Source organism: Canis lupus, chromosome 21 (assembly GCF_003254725.2).
Source record: "Canis lupus dingo isolate Sandy chromosome 21, ASM325472v2, whole genome shotgun sequence".
NCBI lineage: Eukaryota > Metazoa > Chordata > Mammalia > Carnivora > Canidae > Canis > Canis lupus.
This window is the reverse complement of record NC_064263.1, coordinates 5,522,260-5,539,603: the sequence shown is the minus strand read 5'-3', so window position 1 is coordinate 5,539,603 and position 17,344 is coordinate 5,522,260. Positions and strand designations below refer to the sequence as shown.

General features: G+C 35.8%; 1 protein-coding gene across 4 annotated transcripts in view; it reads left to right on the top strand.

Moving 5' to 3' along the window:
• CEP57 (centrosomal protein 57) overlaps positions 1-17,344 on the top strand; it is a 46,482-nt gene that overhangs the window by 3,837 nt on the left and 25,301 nt on the right. For all 4 annotated transcript variants that reach the window (XM_025419210.3, XM_025419211.3, XM_025419208.3 and 1 more), the window contains exon 2: positions 8,615-8,771. In XM_025419210.3, the coding sequence (XP_025274995.1) occupies positions 8,615-8,771 (157 nt within the window). The remainder of the gene's footprint in view (positions 1-8,614; positions 8,772-17,344) is intronic.

The window sequence follows — 17,344 nt, the reverse complement described above, 5'->3', positions numbered from 1 at the left end:
AAAGCAGGAGAGAGAAAGATAGTTCAGCAAAGAAACCTGATTGAAATTGCAGGGTCTTAGAGGGTGCATCTTTGGCTTTATTTGATAATGCTGAATTGTTTTCCAAAGCAGTTGTACCAATATAGTCCCACCAACTGTTGCCTTTGATCCATATCTTCTTGAACAGGGGGTATTGTCTCACTTTTGAATTTTTGCCAAGCAGGGAGTGTGAAATGCTGTCCTCTTCTTGTTCTCACTTTTGCTTCCCTGATCAATGGAGAAGATGCACCTTTAGTTTTTTCATGAGTTTACTGGTTTTTCATGTTTTTTTCTTCTATGAAATCCTGTTGTGTCTTTTGCCTGTCGGCTGTTGGTTTATCTTTTTCTATTGATTTCTAGTCATTCCTTTTGTATTCTTTCTGGATGGTAATCCTTGCTTGTTAGCCATATTCTAACGATTCTTTGGCTTGTCTTTCATTTATTTTTCTAAGGTATCTTTTGATGTGGGAGTTCCTAATGTTGATGTGGTAAAATTTATTAGTCTTTCCTTTATATGTTTAGTACTTTTTGATTAAGAAATTCTTATAGGGATGCCTGGACGGTTCAGCGGTTGAGTGTCTGCTTTCTGCTCAGGGCGTGATCCCGGTGTCCCCACATCGGGCTCCCTGCATAGAGCCTGCTTCTCCCTCTGTCTCTGTCTCTGCTTCTCTCTCTCTCTGTGTGTGTCTTGTGAATAAAAAAAATAAAATCTTTTAAAAAAAGAAAAATTATTGTAGCCAGGACAATTAATGACATTTTTATGTATTTTTTTCTACAAATTTTAAAGTTGGGGCTTTTTAAGTAATATGCTTAATTTGTGTACTGTGAGGTGTAGGGATCCAGTTTAGTCTTTCTGCTTAAATACACAATTGCTCCAACATTGCTTTTTAAATTTATCTTTCCCCAGTGGTTTGCTATCAGTGTCCATGGTTTGCTCTATAGCTATCAGTATATTTCTATATGCGTATGTTTGTTTTACTGGGCTCTTTGTTCCATTGTCGTATTTGTGTCTCTCTGTGTTTATAGTTATTATCTTAATGGTTCTCATTTTTATATTTCTGAGAGAGTGCTTGTCTTCCTTGTTCCTCTAAGAAAAATGTGAGCTATTCTTGATCTTTTGTTGTTCTTCAGAAGAAATTATAAAATCTGCTATTGCAGTTTCATTCAAAACTGAATTGAATTTGTAGTTCAATTTGGGAATAACCAGTGCCTTTAAGAGGAGTCTTTTATCTGAACATGTCTTGTTACTCCAGTTTTTTTTAACTTTAGCATTTTTCAGTAAAATTTTATAATTTCAGGTCTGTAAATCATTTATTAAATTTATTTTTAGTTTATTTTTTAAGTACTTTCATAAATGACGTTTTCTAGGTGTTACACAGAATTATACATTCTTTCATAGTAATTTTCCTCAGCAACTTGTCCTAAGCTCTAATTCTAATAATTGGGGATTCTATTTAGATGATCATTACCTGTGAAATTTTGATACTTTGTTTTCAATCTTAACATCTATTACTTCCTTTTATTACCTTAATATGCTGGCTACAAAATGCAGCACAACATTGTCCAGAAGATGTCTTGCAGATATCTTTGCCTTGTTCCTGAATTGAGAAGGAATGTTTTAAATTTTGTGCCATTAAATATGTTAGGGTTTTTTGTAAATTTTCTTACAAGAAAATAGTTCTTTAATAATGACTGATTATTGAATTTTATTGATTACTTTTATTTGTTGATAATCATGGATTTTCACATTAAAGTGAAATAAATGTACTAATGTTCACTCGGTCTTAAACATTCCTGGAATAAATTCATTTTGATCATACTGTTTTGTCTTTTTATATAGTTGAGTATGGTTTGCTAAATTGTATTTAAGTTTTTATGTACCTGATTTCTGTCAGCCATGTTGCAATTTCATTTGTAAAGAAGGCAAATGATACACTTTTTTAAAAATCATCCTTCCTACTTAATACATTGCCATACACAGAGATGTCAATAAATATTTGAATCATAAGTGTTCCTAAGTAGGAATTAAAGTTACCAGAGAAGAAAGTGGTCAGGTTAAACATTTTGCCTTTAATCCTGAAAGTTTTCTTAGAATCATATCATTTTATAGTTGGAAAATATTTATTGAATGCTTGGGGTCTTGGAAAGCATACTGATTAGTAGGAGTTAGTCTCAGGCTCCTTAGTAGTTTTGAGACCTTAAGCAAATGGCTTGTTTCTTAGCTGATTTTTTCACCTACAAAATGGGGACAATAATATTTGCTATGCTTCCTTCACAGGGTTCTATAATAACTAAGGGAGAATATGATTGTGCTTGGAAAAAAAATGTGTTGACAAATATAAAGATTCTATTTTCAGTGTTCTGAAAATCCCAAATATATTTTTCTGAACTCTAAAGTGGAGATACTTTCTTAACTGTTAGGATTGTTGTGAAGATCAACTCAGATAATGGATATGTAAATTGTGAAGATCAATTCAGATAACGGAAATGTAAATAGTAAAGTACCATGCAAGTTGGAGATTTATGGATTGTTTTTATTTTGCTTATATATATATATATATTGCATGTATAAGGGGGGAGCCTAAACATCCTGCTTGAGAGATCCTTTGCTCTTCAGTAGTTCTCAGGTACCCACGATTGAAGGGCATGTAGCACTGAAAGCAAGAATTCACTTAATTGATCTTTTCTATCATCTCAGATGGCTGATATCTTTAGAAAAGTCCTATTGGCAGAGTTAGATCTTGGTAGGCAACTGTGAATTTAATGGGTGAACAATTTCATACTCTGATATAAAACCTAAACCTAAATGATGAGTACCTCACTGCCTAAGCTGTACAGTGTGCTTTATGCTGAACACTTGCTTACTTTCTGGGAGCAGGCATGTAACCAGCCCCCAACAAAAACCTTGACGGAGTCTAAGGAGCTTCCTTAGTAGAAAACATAAAAGTTGTCACTATTGGTTGCTGGAGGAGGTAAGCACATCCTGTAAGCACCCAGAGAGGAATTTTGAAAGCTTGTGCCTAGTATCTTACAGACTTCACGACCATGGGTCTTTTCCTTTCACTGATTTTGGTTTGTAATCTTTTGCTGTAATAATTCTTAGCCATGAGTATAAGTAGATGCTGAGACTTGTCAGTCCTAGCAAATCACCGGGCCTGGGGCTGATCCTGAGAACAGCTGACCATCATGGTGATAATAGTTGGAACCTTCCCAGAATTCAAGTTCCTAGATACTAGCCAAGAACCAGCCTTGTAGGCAGACATTTCTAAGGATAGCAGTCTCATGTCTGCTATGTTAACCCTTTCTGCACAGTCTTTTTATGGTATTTGTGCTCTTTTTTGTTGTTTGTTATAAAGGAAATTATATTTTGCAATTTATATTTTATAAATAAATGTTTGTAATTATTTTATAATTTAGGATAATTTGGGATAATTCAGTTTTTTTTTGGGATAATTCAGTTTTAAAACAATGTGCAGGTTTCTTGTTTTGCAGAGGAATTACATAATTCATTCAACAGATTTATTAAACATCTTTATCAAGGTTTTTTGTTTTTTTTTTTTAAGATTTTGTTTATTTAACAGAAAGAGGGAGCACAAGCAGAAGGACCGGCAGGAGAGGGAAAAACAGACACTCCACTGAACAGGAGCCCAGGGGAGGGGCTCCCTCCCAGGGCCCTGGGATCCTGACCTGAGCTGAAGGCAGATCTTAACCAACTGAGCCACCCGGGCGTCCCATGGAGTGTTTTTATTGTGACTTTAGGGGGAATGACTATGTTTCTCCAACATAGGTTCTCCTGTGCAAGCTGGGTGTCCTACAGTCAATTCAGTTCTGCCCCTACCTAGCTGGAGATAGTGTAGGCCCCACAAGCTAAGGGGCTAGGTCCCACGTGACTGCCCCTACTTCAGTCTCCACTTCAAGTCCCAGGTTTTCCTGAAGGTAATAGGCTTTTGTACTTCTGCCCACTCAACTACGAATTAAGGAGTTCCCATGACCCTTCCTCCTCACCCTTTATTAATTTGCTGGATTAACTCACAAAACTCAGGAAGGTGAGCTATGCTTATAGTTACAGCTCTTTTATAAAGGATACAATTCAGAAATAGCCAGATGGAAGGGACATTTAGGGCAAAATGTAAAGGAGCTTCCATAAGCACTCAGGATGCTCTTGAAACCTCATTTTTCAAGAGATTTTATGAAGGGTTCATGATGTACTTATGATTTATTCAATCATTGGCCATTAGTAATTGAACTCAGTCTCCAGCCCCTCCCTTCTCCTGAGGTCAGGATGTGGGACTGAAATTTCTAACTGAGCGCTTGGTTGGTTTTTCTGGCTACCAGCTCTCATCCTGAAGATGAGGAGGGTGGGGGTGTCCCATTATTAGCATAACAAAGATGCCTATCACTTAAGAAATTCCCAGGGTTTTTGAATCTCTGTGTCAGAAACCAAGGACCAAGAACTACCTTTTTTTTTTTTTTTTTTTTAATTCCACAGACCATAGGGATACTAAATATATCAAGTAGGGATAAGCATTTTTACACAAGAATAAAGGCGACAGAAAGATGCTACTTTAGGTACTAGTCAAGGAGAGCCTTGCTGCCAAGACTTGAGCAGATGACTGAGTGGCATGAGAAAAGGGAGCTAGCTTTCTAGGCACATCAACCTAGCAAAAGAAAGTGGAGTGTACTGTGCATTTTCAAAATCCAAATATTGGTCATTATCACTGGGAAACAATGAGGGGGCCGATGGAATGGAGAAAGAGGAAAGGGAATGAAATCACAGCCTGAGGTTAGATATGTGGGGCCATAAAATCGTGGTAAGGAGGCACCTTGGTTGGTTCAATCAGTTGAGCTCCCAACTATTGATTTCAGCTCGGGTCATCATCTCAGGTGTTGAGATGGAGCCCCATGTCAGGCTGTGCACTCAGCGCTGAGTCTGCTGGAGATTCTCCCTCTAGATTGTTTCTGTGGTTCTAAGTGTTAAAAATATTACTTTTCTCATCCCTGAAGTTTATAACTTATCCCCAGTTGTTTTTCTCACTTGGAAAGACCTGGCTGTTAAGAACACATACTGTTTATTTCTTGCTATATTATTATTCTTACGTGTTTACCTTTATCATCTTAACCATTTTTAAGGGTACAGTTCAGTAATGTTAGGTATAATCATACCGTTGTGAAACATCTCCAGACTTTTTCATCTCGTGGAACTCTCCATTGAACAACTCTGCTTTGCAACCTCCCCTGCCCTGGTAACCACCATTGTACTTTCTGTTTCTATGAATTTGACTACCTTATGTAACAAGAATCATAAAGTATTTGTCTTTTTTTGACTGGCTTATTTCACGAATCACAGTGCCCTCAAGATTTATCCATTATGTAGCATGTAATGGGATTTCTCTCCTTTTTAAGGCTAAATAGTATTGTGTGTATATACCACATTTTATCCTTTAATATCTGTATTAGGTACATTTGTGTGTGTATAAATAATTAAGAGTTGCCAGTTTTGTGTTTCTTGGCTTGATTTCATTTCAAAATAAATAATTTTTACAAGGCCACTTTATTTTATCTTCCTTTGCTTTTTATTTATGTATTTTCTGTGCTTTGAGCTGCTGATAGCAAATGAGGACACTGACCCACCACATTTGTGATAAAAGTAACTTTTATTGCTTAAACCTAAGTATTCAAAATGAAATGGACGACTTAGAAAATGGAAAACATTTAGAATGGCTATTCAAAAATAATCTCCTCATACTTGGATTTTTACATAGAGTTTTTGTAATTTGTCTGCTGACCCAACCTAAGCAATACTTTGATGATGAATATGTGACAAACTTTGTTGAAAGACCGTCTCTTCCCCCCACCCCAGTTTTATTGAGGAATAACTGACATACATCACTGTCCAAGTTTAAGGCATACAGTATGATGGTTTAATTTACATCTGTCGTGCATTGATTACCACAGTAGGTTTAGCTAATATTCATCTTCTCATATGAATACAAAGAAATTTTTTTTTTCTTGTGATGAGAACTTTTAGGGTATCTTGCTTCTCAGCTCTCCTGTATATCATACAGCAGCGCTTGCTGTAGTCATCATGTTGTACATGACGTTCTTAGTACTTATTTATCTTACAATGGAAGTTAATACCTTTTGACCATCTCCCTCCAGTTCCCCTTTTGCCCCATTTTCAACTCTGGTAACCACAAGTCCGATCTCTTTTTCCCTGGAGTTTTTTTGTTTTAGGCTCCATAGATAAGTGTGTTCATAAAGTGTTTGTCTTTCTCTGTCTGACTTCACTTAGCATGCCTTCATGGTCCAGCCATGCTTTTGCAAATGGTAGGGTTTTCTTGGTTATGGCTGAATAATACTCTACTGTATACGCCACAACTTCTTCATTCATCCATCAGTGGACATTGCTTCCATGTCTTGACTCTTGTAAGTATTGCTGCTATGATACGAGCATGGAGGTGCAGATATCTCTTTAGTCTTTTCATTTCTTTTGGATATATACCCAAAAGTAGAATTGCTGGATTATATCATAGTCCTATTTTTAATTTTTTGAGGAGCCTCCGTACTGTTTTCCACAGTGGCTATACCAATTTTACAATCCCACAAACAGGGCACAAGGGTTCCCTTTTCTCTGCATCCATGCCAGCTTTTGTAAACTCCTGTCTTTTTGATGATGTATAGTCTCAACAGATGAGAGATTGACCTCATTGTGGTTTTAATTTGCATCTCCCTAATGACTAACGGATGTTGAGCATCTTTTCAAGTACCTGTTAGCCTTTCAAAAGTCTTTTTGGAGAAAAGTTTCAAAAAGGACAATTTTTTTTTAAAAGATTTTATTTATTCATGAGAGAGAGAGGGGCAGAGACACCGGCAGAGGGAGAAGCAGGCTCCATGCCAGGAGCCCGACGTGGAACTCGACCCCGGTTCCCAGGATAACACCCTGGGCCGAAGGCGGCGCCAAACTGCTGAGCCACCCGGGCCGCCCAGGACTAATTTTGAAAAACTTTCGTAAGAGCTAGCAGGCAGTGAATTTAATGGAAGTGGTTTATTTATATCTGAAGTAAATCTGCAGGTGTTTTGTGTTCATATATATGTATCAAAAGGAATACTTCCTAACCAGTTACTTTAAATGATAGTTGTTAAATGATCAGTCTTCACACAACCTACTAGAATTTAAGGTTCTCTGTGAATAATCATTTTGGAATTAAGCTAAGTGATTCATGGTGCTTTGTAAGAGCTTTTGCAGTATAATATAATTTAAGACTTGAAAACACCCTGGTTTCTAGCCACCTCTAAAACCTGATGTCAGCTTGCCAGAAATTTTGAGAACTGCTAACTCTTAGTCCTCTTAGTGCTGTTGCATGTAGACACACTGTTCACTGTTGTCTTAACATCCCTTAACTTGAGGACTGCTTTGAGACTTACCCTATCTTTTCCAAGCTCTTTACCCTCTAGTTTCATAGCCATAGTGTGTGTTTGGTATTTGCTTTCTTAAATCAATTGCAAAATTGCATGGTTTTACATGGAAATCATCTTTGATTTTTAATAAGATTTAGGTACAGTGTGGTTATCTTGATTGTTTCTGTTTATTCCAGGAGGTTGTTTACCATTATTGTAAATACTCTTTGTTCCTCTGTACTTTTCTGGACACAGGTTATTCTGGTGCTGTATAGTGTAGTTCTCCAAAGGTAAGAGTCAAGAACTTATTTTGTTGTGGTTATTTGAGTAAGAAAAATAAATGTCTGAGAATTTTGATCAGCCAGCAGTTGTATCTTCCACCTTAGCTTTCATTTTCTCCATTACTCCCCACTCTAGGTCTTTCTTCCAATAAGAAGTCATCTACAACTAACAAAATGCCACAGTTATCATCCCGTCCAACCAAATCAAGTGGAACATCATTTCTAGTTGAACAGAATCTCGTTCATAACACAGTGGTGTTTGTGTGCAAATAAAATTGTATATTTGGGTATTTGATAAGCTTTAATGTTTTCTAATTGCACCCCTCCTACCTCTTCTTCCTAAGTATAAATCTTTTGAAGCAAGAACTATGCCTTTCTTTCCTGTATACCCCAGTCTTGGATATTTGATAAATATTCAGGAATTATTTCCTTGATTGGAGAGAGATTAGTTCACTCATTTTGTAGCAGCTTCAGATACTGTAAAACGGCAATATTTATTTTTCTGAATGTATTTTTTCAGTACATATTTTTAAGAAAAATAAATTTATTATGAGTATCATTTAAGTATTTCTGTGCGGCATTTCTATTGAAGTCGTGTGAACGTTATTTCCTTTTTTACAGTGTCTGCATATAACTGTCTTTAGACACATGAGAAACACTTGAAGTCGTTTGAACGTTATTTCCTTTTTTACAGTGTCTGCATATAACTGTCTTTAGACACATGAGAAACACTTTTTTTTATTTTAAAGTAATGATTGAATTCTGTTGTGTATGGCCAGTGGGCTCTTTTTTTTCTGTTGTTTCTATCAGTGGAACATGAGCAGTATAATTCTCAGGAACAAATGTCTGTGTGTGTATTTACATCTTATTTGCAGTTTAAAATTTTGAAAGGTAATTTCTATATTTTTATTTTTCAGAACATCTTAGTCGAACCCTCAAGGTCTAACGGAAGTGTCGTTCGCCATTCCTCATCTCCATATGTAGTATATCCACCTGATAAGCCTTTCCTTAATAGTGATCTACGGCGCTCCCCGAATAAGCCTACATTTGCCTATCCGGAAAGTAACAGCAGAGGTAATAGAGCCTAACAAAATCGATATTTTTTGTTTGCCTACTGCTTTAAAACTCTTGTGTCTTCTGTATATTTTAAAATTAGAGGAGTGGCAGCTGGGTGGCTCAGTCGGCTAAGCTTCCAACTCTTGATTTCGGCTCAGGTCATGATCTCAGGCTTGTGATTCTCCCTGTCTCGCTCCCTGTCTCGCTCCCCCACCCCACCCCACCCCCTGCTCACACATATTCTCTATTTCTTTCTCTCTCTCTCTCTCTCAAAAAAAGTGTTGGGGGAGGAGGGAGGAGTGTCTATTTCTCCTTCCTACTTTTTTTTTTTTTTTTTTTTTTTGAGGAGGTTAACCTCCTCAAAATACAGTGCCTTTCTTTTATTCGTTGATTGGTAAATAGTATCATTCACCAAATCACCAACGCTAAATACTTTGAGAAATCTAGGACTGCTCTGTCATCTACAGTATCAGCCAGAAACTAAAAACCAAAATTTTTTACTCTGAAATATCCCAAAGACTTACTGGTTCTGTCTCTTCATTCTCATTGCTTTGGCTCAGACTCTCAATTATTGCAAAGGTGATTGTGATACTCCTAAATAATTGCTTAGCCTGCGGTCTCCCTTCCATCCTCATTTAAACAATTTTCCTGCCATCATCTCTCCTGCTTGAAACAAATGTTAGCACTTCTCCATGGGTTACATAACAAAGTCCTAGATTTTGTATTACCTGGACTCTAATTTCATTTTAGCTTCTCTTCTGGTTCTTCCTTACCCACACATCCTCTGCTCTGGCTACTTTGAAATATATAAATATATTTGTTTCCGGAACTTGCCATCTATATTAGCTTTCTTTCTTGCTGCCTTAACAGATTACCACAGTTCAGCAACTTTAGCCACAAGCATGTTATCACAGTTTCTGTAGGTTAGAAATCTTGATGGGCTTAGCAGGGGCTTCTGTTTAGGGTCCTGTTAGGCAGAAACCAAGGTGTTGACTGTGTTCCTTACTAGAAGAGTCTAGGGAAGAATCTTCCCCTTCTTGGTTCATTCAGATTAGATGTTTGGCCACATTTAGTTACTTGTGGTTACAGAGCTGAGGTTCCATTGTCTTGCTAATTTCTAGTCAAGGGCACTTTCCTCCTAGGAGCTGTCTGTGTTCATTCCTGTGCTTTCTTTATGGCCCCCTTCAGGAATGGCGGATCAGGTGTCTCTCATGCTTCATAGCTTTCTGCTTAGGGTCCTTTCTCAGAGTCCTTTTCACCACATATAGCAGGTATTCAGAGTTTGAACGATTAGAACTTACATGTATTTGGGTGTCCATTCTGGCTGCCATGTCAGCCATGTCAGGCCTAAAGTCTTTCTCATGCTTTGCCCTCTAAGCAAAATCTTTCTATTGTAGAATTGTACTCTTTGAAGTCCACATTATAAATTATTTATTTTGAGAAGTCTTCTTCTCTACCAGCTTCCCCAACACATATCTCTTCCTGCTCTCCTCAGATGTCTCTTCTTAACTCTGTCCTTTATTCATACCCCATAGCCTTCACTTTTTTATGTCAGGGGCAAGCAGGTAGTGGTTTCCTCATCTGTCCATCCCATACTGAAAGTAGATATTACTGGATTGATACAAAAAATATTATAAAAGTGTAATGGATCATAATATCCTGAGGCATTGCTTAAACAGTTCACAGCACCATGCTCTAAAGGGATAAAAGATGCCAATTTACTGTTTACACATTATTTTTTCTCTTGTTTATTTTTCTCTTCATCTTTTTTCCCTCTTTTCTCTCATGTTCTTTAAACCGTTATTGACACGCACGCAGAATTTCTCATTATTGCTGACATACTGGGCTAAACGTTAATTTGCTGATTTTGCTCTATGAATAAATCTCCATTTGACTTTTCTTATTCTTTCATTCTTTAGTAATTGCTTTTCTTTGAACTTTTTTTTAAAGTTTCTTTAGATAGAGGTAAAGATCAGAAATAGATATAATTTTTTTTTTTTTTTTAATTTATGATAGTCACACAGAGAGAGAGAGAGGCAGAGACACAGGCAGAGGGAGAAGCAGGCTCCATGCACCGGGAGCCCGATGCGGGACTCGATCCTAGGTCTCCAGGATTGCGCCCTGGGCCAAAGGCAGGCGCCAAACCGCTGCGCCACCCAGGGATCCCAGAACTAGATATAATATTATAGTGGAAGGATTGATACCTAATTCTAGGCCTTAAATTCCTGCTAGAACTATGTTGCATGACTATTTTTTGTGTGTGTGCTTATTTTTTAAACAAATTTTTACTAAGTTTTAATTGATTTTTATCCCCTGTGTGTGCTTCAGTTATTTATTTTTTGATTTTTTACCATATATTTGCAGTTATACAACTTTAATTTTTATAAATTGCCGAAGTCTTTAGGTGCTGTGTTCAGATGAGTAGGATTTTATCATTCATTTTAATGAATAAGAAAATGCCTTTAAGTTAGCATTTTCTTTATCATCACCATCTTTCAGATACATATTCTCCAAGACCAAGTTTCTAGTTAATAAGTTGAGTATTGAATATAGATATTTGTAAAAAAAAAAAAAAAAACAGACTTCTGTTTGAATGAGTGAAGTCTTACTTTGAGTAGATACTCTGTATGATAAACTTTTCTTCTTTATATGTAATGATTGCTTTTTTTGCACTAATACCGTACGGGAAAAGAGACTTATTCTATCGTTCTAGTTTAATATATTTTCATTTGCTAAATTACCATTTCACTTTTCTATCTGATAATCACTTTGAAAATATAATTTGAATTAGTGCTGTGGAAAAAGATAATTAAACTATATTTCTTGTAATTCTCATTTTCATATTCATTTGAGTTTTAGAAAAGAGATGAGCAAGAAATTGGAAGTTATTACTGCCTTCAAAAAAATCTGTTTTCCTTGGGACCTCTTCTTTTCCTTCCCCCTTGGAGCCCTTTTAAAAAATGGTAATTAATGTCAATCCAAAAAAGTTTAACCCATTGTTCATATTGTTTAATACATTTCAAATACATTTCAAATGAGAGCAGTGTACAGAATGGCTTGAAAATGGCTTGAACCTTTGAAGCAAGATAACGATGAGGCAATTCTGCTAGCCCAGTGCTTTCCCCTTTCACTTCTCCTAGTCCATGTATGTGAAAAATAAAATGGTAACACATGTCCAGCACATGGAGATAAACTATGGGGCTGATGGTAACTAGTTTGGGATCTTTCCCTGTGCCCAGCCACTCATGTCCCCCTCTAATTGCTGAGAGAGTAAACATCTTGACCTATTACAAATTTGTGTCCCACATGTTGCAAAAAGCTCAGCATTATTGACCAGTGACAGAAGTCAAGTTGTAACTGTTGTATCAGGTATTGATAACAATTTCCTGCCCATCCATTCTTTTAAAACACTGGTTATCCAGTTTTTTAATCCAGAAAACCCTAATTAACCCATTACTTGTTTACATAAATATGTTAATGAAGAATAACTATTTTCCAAATTTAGAAAATAGACTACTAAAGAGTGACAGTGTTTTGTTTTATACTTTTTAAATCTCTTATTTCTGGCTTAAGAGAAGACCATTTGATTCTCATCTATTTTTGCATTCCGTTTGTGTTAATAAGTTGTTTGGATTGAAGTATGTGAAAAAAGTCTGGCCTTACACAGGTATGTAGGTGGAAAAGAACTAATACTTTAATAGCCTTTCCAACAATTTGTGGATATTTTTATTTGATATTACACCAAAACTTTGCAAATGGTAGTTTCTTAAAATTGAGTTGCATCATGGAATCTGAAAGCATCATTGATATTTTCATATTCTAGGACCTCAAGACCACCTGTAGGGTGGGAGATTAACTCAGAGGACTCACAAGTTTCAGAAGTGACTGTAATTATGGTTGTGGCTTATTACAGTAGAAACAAGAGAAACCAAGATGCAGGCTTTCAAATTTTTCCTGCTTGGAGGTCACGCAGAAAAACACCACTTCTCCAGCAATAAATTGCATGATATGTGTGGTACTTCTGCCCAGGAAAGCCCACTTAAGGCTCAGACACTATTGCTTTTATTTATCTAATGAAGGAATTCAAGAAATGTTTAGTATTACAGAGTTTTAGTAGTTCAGAAGATGTTTAGAAAAAACCTGAATTGTTGGGGTGGCTGCTCAACAGACACTTTGCACCTACACAATCAGTCCTGATACTCACCATGAACCACATTGTTTACACAATCAAGGGAGACTTGTGCAGCAGGATTTAGTGCCATAGGCATACAAAACCTTATAATTAGTAACATGGGAAGCATTCCAAGAGCCTAGTTTACAGAGGGTAGCTAAAGTTCAGGCCTGCTGTATAAAGTTTTTTGTAAGAAGTTATTTTTAATTGAAGGATAATTGACAATACAGTGTTGACATTCGTTTCAAGTGTACAACATAGTGATTTGACAATTCTATATATTATACTCTTCTCATCACAATAAGTATAGTTTACTGTACTTACCATACATTATTACAGTATTGGCTATGATGCCTTTGCTGTACTTTTCATTGCTGTGACTTAGGATAACTAGAGTTTGTACCTCTTAATCCCCTTCACCTATTTTGCCCCTCACCCACTATCCTCCTTTCTGGCAACCACCAGTTCTCTGTATTTATGAATCTGTTTCTGTTTTGTTTGTTAGGGGATTTTTTTGTTTTCATTCCACATACAAGTGAAATCATACGGTATTTGTCTTTCTCTGGCTTATTTCATTTAGCATAAAACCCTTTAAGTACACCCATGTTGTTATGTATGGCAAGATTTCATTCTTTTTTATGACTGAGTAATATTCTATTACGTACATATGTGTGGAAGATGTAATACTCTGTTATATGTACCATATCTTCTTTATTCATCTATGGATGGATGCTTAGATTTGCTTCCATATCTTGGTTATTATAAATAATGCTTCAATAAACATTGGAGTGCATACATAGCTTTTCAAATTTTAGTGTGTTTTCTTTGGGTACTCAGCAGTGGAATTACTGGATCATATGGTATTTCTATTTTTATTTTTTTGAGGAACCTCCATAATGTTTCCCCAGTGGCTTCCCCAGTTTATATTCTTGTCAACAGTGCATGAGGGATCCCTTTTCACATTCTTGTCAACGCTTGTCATTTCTTGTCTTTTTGATACTAGCTGTTTTGACTAGTGTGAAGTGATATCTCATAGTGGTTTTGACTTGCATTTCCCTGATGATTGGTGATGTTGAACTACTCATCAGTGATGTTGACTGTTCATGTGTCTATTGGCCATCTGTATGTCATCTTTGGAAAAATATCATTCAGGTCTTCTGCTCATTTTAATTAGATTATTTGTGGGGTGTTTTTGGTGTTAAGTTTTCGGAGTTGTCTATTTTAGACATTAACCCCTTATCAGATACGTGATTTGCAAGTATCTTTTCCCGTTCAGTAGATTGCCTTTTTGTTTTGTTGATGGCTTCCTTTGCTGTGTAAAAGCTTTTTAGTTTGATATCCCAATAGTTTATTTTTGCTTTTGTTTCCCTGATATAAGGAGATAGATCTATAAAAATATTGCTAAGGTCAGTGTCTAAGAGATTATTGCTTATATTTTCTTTTAGAAGTTTTATAGTTTCAGGTCTACATTTTGAGTTTATTTTTGTGTATGGTATAAGAAAGTGGTCCAGTTTCATTCTTTTGCATATAGCTGTCCAGTTTTCCTAATACCAGTTATTGAAGAGTCTGTCTTTTCCCCAGTGTATGTTCTTTCCCCCTTTGTCACAGATTAATTGATCATACAAGTTTATTTCTGGGCTCTCCATCCTGTTGCATGGATCTGTGTGTTTATTTTTGTGCCAGTACTGTTACTGTTTTGATTACTATAGCTCTGTTGTATATCTCGAAATCTGGGATTATGATACCTCCAGCTTTTATTTAGCTTTCTCAAGATGGCTTTGGCTATTTAGGGTCTTTTGTGGTGCCATATAAATTTCAGGATTTTTTGTTCTGGTTCTGTGAAATAATACTAGTTGGTATTTTGATGAAAATTATATTGAATCTGTAGATTGCTTTTGGCAATTTTAACATTTTAATATTTCTTTCAATCCATGAGCATGGTATATCTTTCTATTTTTTGTGTGTTTGTTGAGACATGTTTAAATAATTTTGGTGATCTATAAGCCATTCCAGAATGTAGAGAAGGAAAGCATATACCCCATACTGGGTCTTTTTGTTAACCCAGCACATCCTTGTGATATTACTGTTGCTGATATACAGAACAAAAACGTTGTGTTCTAGCCAATTGTTCTAGTAACTGTAAATGCAGAAATGAAAGGACTAGCAAAATCATACACTATTACATATAATCTAATGAAGGAATTCAAGAAATGTTTAGTATTACAAAGTTTTAGTAGTTCAGAAGAGGTTTAGAAAAAACCTAAATTGTTGGAGTGGCTGGGTGGCACAGCTGGTTAGGTGTCCAAGTCTTGGTTTTGGCTCAGGTCATGATCTCATGGTGGTAGGATCAATCAAGCCCCTTGTCAGGCTTTGTGCTCAGAGTGGAAGTCAGCTTGAGTTTCTTTCTCCTTCTGTCTCTGCTCCTCCCCACTGCATTCTGTCTCTCCCTCTGGAATGAATAAATTTTTAGAAACAAAAACAAAAAAACCTGAATTGATATTAAAAGGCACTTATTTTCTCTTTTCTTATTACATTTGTTATCTAATTATTCCAGGTTTTACAGAGAATTGTTCCTTTAAATACTAATCTTAAATCTGGACTTTATTCTTCTTCTCATAGTCTTTTCAGTTGATTTTTCAGGTTTCTACGTTGTATGTGTTTCATGTCTTGTGCTTTTTCTAATTACACTAGTCTCCTTGCATAATAGAAAGAATAAGCCAACTATATTATAAAATGTATCAGTCTCCTGACTGGGGCCTCTAACATTCTAGGCACAAGAATGAATGAATGAAATGTGAATGAATGAATTAGATTAATAAATGGAAAAGTGTGCTTTGCTTTGAGTAAGAAGCCTCGATTTTTAAAAGATGACAGTTGTATGGTTAAATAAAATCTTTAATAAAAGAAATTTGGAATGTTTTAAAGATTTATATAATGTAGGAGACTGGCAGTATTGATGTTTATAAGGTTTTAATAGTTAAACAACACTGGAATAATAATAATGAAATCAGAATAAAAGTCCTGAAACCGGTTTCGGGTATGTGTGTTTGAAACTATGCAGTAGCTGGGACACCTGGGTGGCTCAGCGGTTAAGCATCTGCCTTCAGCTCAAGGTATGATCCTGGAGCCCTGGGATCGAGTCCCACTTTGGGCTGCCTGCATAGAGCCTGCTTCTCCCTCTGCCTACGTTTCTGCCCCTCTCTCTGTCTCTCATGAATAAATAAATAAATAAGAAAGGAAGGAAAAAAGAAAGAAGAGAAAGAAAAGGAAGGAAGGAAGGAAAAGGAAAGGAAGAAAGAAAAAGAAACTATGTACTAGTTATGTGTTGTGTAAGTAATAATTATACCTGTGCAAATTTGGTATATGATACAGTTGCCATTTGAAGTTCTTCCTTCAATACAAAAGTATCTTTTGTTTCATTTGATTAAATGTAAAAATCTATGAAACTTCAAGTATAATAAAAGAAAATGTAAAGTTTATATATCTTAAAGTTACAGAAGAACATTCTACCTGTATAAAGAACTTGATTTGAAAGATTGTTACAACGATATGAAAAAAATCAGAATATCTTATACCAAAACTTGCAACATCTAAACTTAGAATTAAAGACCAAATAATGAAGTGATGGGGGAGTCTTTTAAGGAATTCAAAAGAAAATTGGCATATACTTATACATGTATTACATACATAAACTTTTTCATAGAAATGCAAAATGAAATAACCAGAAGTAGCTTTTGTTTCTTAATCAAAATAACAGAAATGCTGTAATTAATAGTGATTATATATTGCCAAAAATACATCTTGTGAAAGTATAAATTGATACAACCCTTTATGAAGGTACTTTGTTTCAGGAGCCTTTCAAATATGGATATTTTTGGACCCAGCAACTTAATTATTTAATTTTTATTTTTTTATTTTATTTATTTATTTATTTTTTTAAAGATTTTATTTATTTATTCATGATAGTCACAGAGAGAGAGAGAGAGAGAGGCAGAGACATAGGCAGAGGGAGAAGCGGGCTCCATGCAGGGAGCCCGATGTGGGATTCGATCCCGGGTCTCCAGGATCGCGCCCTGGGCCAAAGGCAGGCGCCAAACCGCTGCGCCACCCAGGGATCCCAGTTATTTAATTTTTAATTATTGGTTATGAGCAGACAATCTAAGATTATCTGATTGTATCAGGGAGTACTCACAGTTTCATAGGGCTAAAGTAAAAAAGAAAACTTAGATAAATTTTGATCTCAATTTATTTTATGCATATCAAAAAAGATTGATTAAAAGAATAACCAAAAATGATAGTCATTATCTCTTGGTAGTAGAAGTATAAGTTCTTTTTGTTGTGACTGTGTATTACTTTTATAATTAGAAACTTTGTGGGAGGGGAGGGCAATTTAAAGAATGATTAGAATTTTTCCTATATA